This window comes from Stegostoma tigrinum, chromosome 14 (genome assembly GCF_030684315.1).
Source record: "Stegostoma tigrinum isolate sSteTig4 chromosome 14, sSteTig4.hap1, whole genome shotgun sequence".
Taxonomy (NCBI): Eukaryota; Metazoa; Chordata; class Chondrichthyes; order Orectolobiformes; family Stegostomatidae; genus Stegostoma; species Stegostoma tigrinum.
Window position 1 is genome coordinate 19,479,587 of NC_081367.1, and position 4,515 is coordinate 19,484,101.

The window sequence follows — 4,515 nt, forward strand, 5'->3', positions numbered from 1 at the left end:
CTCCGGATGCAACGCATCATCCTCCGACACTTCCGCCATCTACAATCCGACCCCTCCACCCAAGACATTTTTCCATCCCCAACCTTGTCTGCCTTCCGGAGAGACCACTCTCTCCATGACTCCCTTGTCTGCTCCTCACTCCCCTCCAGCCCCACCATACCCGGCACCTTCCCTTGCAACCGCAGGAAGTGCTACACTTGCCCCCACACCTCCTCCCTCACCCCTATCCCAGGCCCCAAGATGACTTTCCATATTAAGCAGAGGTTCACCTGCATATCTGCCAATGTGGTATACTGTATCCATTGTACCCGGTGTGGCTTCCTCTGCTCTGGGGAAACCAAGCGGAGGCTTGCTGTCCGCATTGCAGAACACCTCCGCTCGGTTCGCAACAAACAACTGCACCTCCCAGTTGCGAACTATTTTAACTCCCTCTCCCATTCTTTAGATGACATGTCCATCATGGGCCTCCTGCAGTGCCACAATGATGCCACCCGAAGGTTGCAGGAACAGCAACTCATATTCCACTTGGGAACGCTGCAGCCCAATGGTATCAATGTGGACTTCACAAGCTTCAAAATCTCCCCTTCCCCCACCGCATCCCAAAACCAGCCCAGTTCGTCCCCTCCCTCCACAGCATCCCAAAACCAGCCCAGCTCATCCCCACCTCCCTAACCTGTTCTTCCTCTCACCTATCCCCTCCTCCCACCTCAAGCCGCATCTCCATTTGCTACCTACTAACCTCATCCTGCCTCCTCGACCTGTCCGTCCTCCCCGGACTGACCTATCCCCTCCCCACCTCCCCACCTATACTCTCCTCTCCACCTATTTTCTCCTCCATCTGTCTCCCCCTCTCTCCCTATTTATTTCAGAACCCTCTCCCCATCCCCCTCTCTGATGAAGGGTCTAGGCCCAAAACATCAGCTTTTGTTCTCCTGAGATGCTGCTTGGCCTGCTGTGTTCATCCAGCTTCACACTTTGTTATTATGCTTAATGTCAACCTGGGTCTAAAATGACAGATCATTTGGGGAATTTTGCCTACTTTGGAAAGCCGATAACTCTTGTATTGATTCTGGGAAGATCAGGTTTTGATTTAAAGTGCTATACTCACACGAGGCGTGACATAATGACTTTGTAAATTCTTTTATGCTTTAAAGTTATAATTTACAGCAAAATAGATTTAGTTCTTTACTCAGAGAGTGGTAAGGGCGTGGAATGCCCTGCCTGCCAATGTAGTTAACTCAGCCGCATTTGGGGCACTTAAACAGTCCTTGGATAAGCATATGGATGATGATGGGATAGTGTAGGGGGATGACCTTAGATTAGTTCACAGGTCGGCGCAACATCGAGGGCCAAAGGGCCTGTAATGCGTTTTATTGTTCTATAAAATGTAATGCAATTTGTGGAAAATAATGAACAGGAAATACCTACATTCTCTCCTTCATCATGAGAAGCAGCCAGTTTCTGTTGAAATAAACTTGACTTTCTATCGATGTCACCACTATGAATCTAGCAGTTAGATTGTTCAGGATGTGGTTGGTTCTGTGAACCTAGCATTCGGATTTAATCTCCAAAACTGCATGGCTGCAAGTCTCGTCCGCGAAGAATTATCGGTACTTTTTACGAACGGTGTAATGAATTGAAGTAATGTTGGCATTCCTGGATTTGTCAGAGAGATAGAAAATTGCAGCAAGTTTACATACACCACCGACATTGGTAAACGAGTTGAGTTACAGTTCACCAGTATATTCAACCGGTCACGTTACGCCTAGCAAATATGTGTATTGTGAACAACACAACGGACCTTAAGACATTTCTGTATGCGGTTCACATACCGACGTTCATCCTGGGCCTGATTATTAATGTGGCTGCACTCTGGATACTCTGCACCAGATTAAAGAAGTTAATCGAATCTACAATCTACATGATTAATCTGATTTTTTCTGACATATTTCTGCTTTTCTCTCTGCCTTTCAAAATCCACGCTGACCAGAAGACTGGGGAGTGGTACCTGGGAGAAATGTTCTGTCAGTTTGTGGAGTCGCTGTACTTCGTGAACACTTATGGCACGATTCTGTTAATAACGCTGATCTCACTGGATCGCTACATCGCTATCAAACATCCCTTTCTGGCTCAAACGCTCAGGTCGCCAAAGAAAGCCGTCATCGCCTGCACTATGATGTGGGTTTGTATCTGGTCTGCAAGCATTCCAAATTACACCCAAAATGAAAATAATCAGACAATGAATAAGTGTTTTGCAAAATTTGATGCATTTTGGGAAAGCGGTGCCATTCCTCTGAGTATGGAAGTTATCTTTTTAATTTCTGCAGTTACTGTGTCTTTCTGTAGTATTCAGATCATCAGAACATTACGAAGAGTACATGAAGAGAGAGATGATATGAACATGAGGACATCTATGAATATTGTCACCACAAACCTGGTCACCTTCCTTTTCTGCTTTACACCTTATCACATAGCCATGCTATTGTACTTGTTAGCAAAGCAGTACTGTTGGAAGGAATACTTGGATCATCTACGAGGCTTTCTCCAGATCACACAGTGTTTGGCCAACGTTAACTGTTGCCTGGATGGAATGTACTACTGTCTGATCATCAAAGAATTCTGGAAATCAGGGATCAAGAACACAGAGGATACTAGGTCAACATATACAAGTTGACTTCTTGACTTCATTTTCCTCTTCTTACCTCGGTTACCTGAATTTATATGGTTGGAATATAAAAACAGTGATGTGCTTCTGAGACTTTATAAAGCTCTAGTTAGTCCCCATTTAGAACACTGTGTCCAATTTTGGGCCCCACACCCCAGGAAGGACATACTGGCACTGGAGCGTGTCCAGCAGAGATTCACACGGATGATCCCTGGAATGGTAGGCCTAACATACGATGAACAGCTGAGGATCCTGGGATTGTGTTCATTAGAGTTTAGAAGGTTGAGGGGAGATCTAATAGAAACTTACAAGATAATGCATGGCTTAGAAAGAGTGGACACTGGGAAGTTGTTTCCATTAGGCAGGGAGACTAGGTCCCATGGGCACAGCCTTAGAATTAGAGGGGGGCAATTTAGAATGGAAATGAGGAGACATTTCTTCAGCCAGAGAGTGGTGGGCCTATGTAATTCATTGCCATGGAGCGCAGTGCAGGCTGGGATGTTAAATGTCTTCAAGGCAGAGATTGATAAATTCTTGATCTTACAAGGAATTAAGGGCTATGGGGAGAGTGCGGGTAGGTGGAGTTGAAATGTCCATCAGCCATGATTAAATGGCAGAGTGGACTCGATGGGCTGAATGGCCTTACTTGCACTCCTATGTCTTATGATCTTATGGTCTTAATTTACAATCACCATTTGCCTTTTTGATTACAGCCCTTGCATGAAAATTAATGAATAATAAATGAAACCTTTTGGAATAATTCATTAAAAATATATTGATATTTTAGTGCAGATATTGCGAATATTTGAATGAAATAAAAAGTGATCTGCTAAAACAAATAGGATTTGTTTTCATTGGAGCTTGCTCCAAAAAGATGATGACAGGAAGTTTTAGTCCCAGATTATTAGTTGCATTGGTTCTGCCCCAGTGGTATTCACACATTGGATGCGTTGTTGCGTGATATGCAAAATTAATTGAAAAATCAGTTTAACTAGTTGCTTTCAATGCAACAATCTGAATTGCATGCGTAGGTGAATCAGAGAAATGATTGTCTGGGTTTGGTTAGTCAATGCAGCTGAAATTGTGATTACTGTAACGTATAAGATATATAAGTGGTCATCGAAAGATTCTGCAAAGGATAAATATAAGTAGCAGCTGTTCATATAAAGTAGCTCAGAAGGCTGGAGTGCTGCTCTGTAATGCGGAGTAATAGCAACTGCATGGCTTCAATTCATGCACCAGCTGAGGTTACCACAAAGGTTCTGCTTTTTTAACCTCACCCCTCACCTGAGGCATGATGACCCTCAAGTTAAGCTAGCACCAGTCATCTCTCACGGGAGGGAGAAGTCTTCCCGAATGTCTGTATTTTTCCCTGCTCCTGTACTTTAAAATCTGTTCCCTAGCTAACATTTTTCCATTTTTTAAAATTCTTCCCTGTCCATAGAAGCTGCCTAACATGCAATTTATTTTCAACATTTTCTGATCATGTCTCAAATTACCAAACTTTGTATGATTTTGCTTTTGTTTTTTGCCATTGTACTTGTGTTAACTGAGTAAATATTGAAATACAAATTTACTTATCGACAAGATGATGTTGTAGTTCCATTTTTGTCAAACTTTCCTGCTTTACTCTAAGTATCAGTGCAGTACAATGATACAACTTGTGTATAGTTGATATGGTCAAATAAAATTATCCTAGTCACCCTTTGATGACCTTTAGTCTTTCTTACTGTTTGCATTTGAATTAAGATGCACTTTGGCCTGTGTTGCGGCTTCATTTTAATGGTGTTAGAAGTGTTGCAATGAATATGTTTTAACAATAACTTGCGTGTTTTAAATATGATTATTTC

General features: G+C 42.8%; 1 protein-coding gene across 1 annotated transcript; it reads left to right on the forward strand.

Annotated features, from left to right (window-relative positions):
- Window positions 1-1,569: 1,569 nt before the first annotated feature.
- LOC132210506 (G-protein coupled receptor 55-like) lies at window positions 1,570-3,459 on the forward strand. Its single transcript, XM_059650868.1, has one exon. It carries the CDS (start codon window positions 1,775-1,777, stop codon window positions 2,672-2,674), a length of 900 nt encoding a protein of 299 aa, XP_059506851.1. The 5' UTR covers window positions 1,570-1,774; the 3' UTR covers window positions 2,675-3,459.
- The last annotated feature ends 1,056 nt before the right edge of the window (window positions 3,460-4,515 follow it).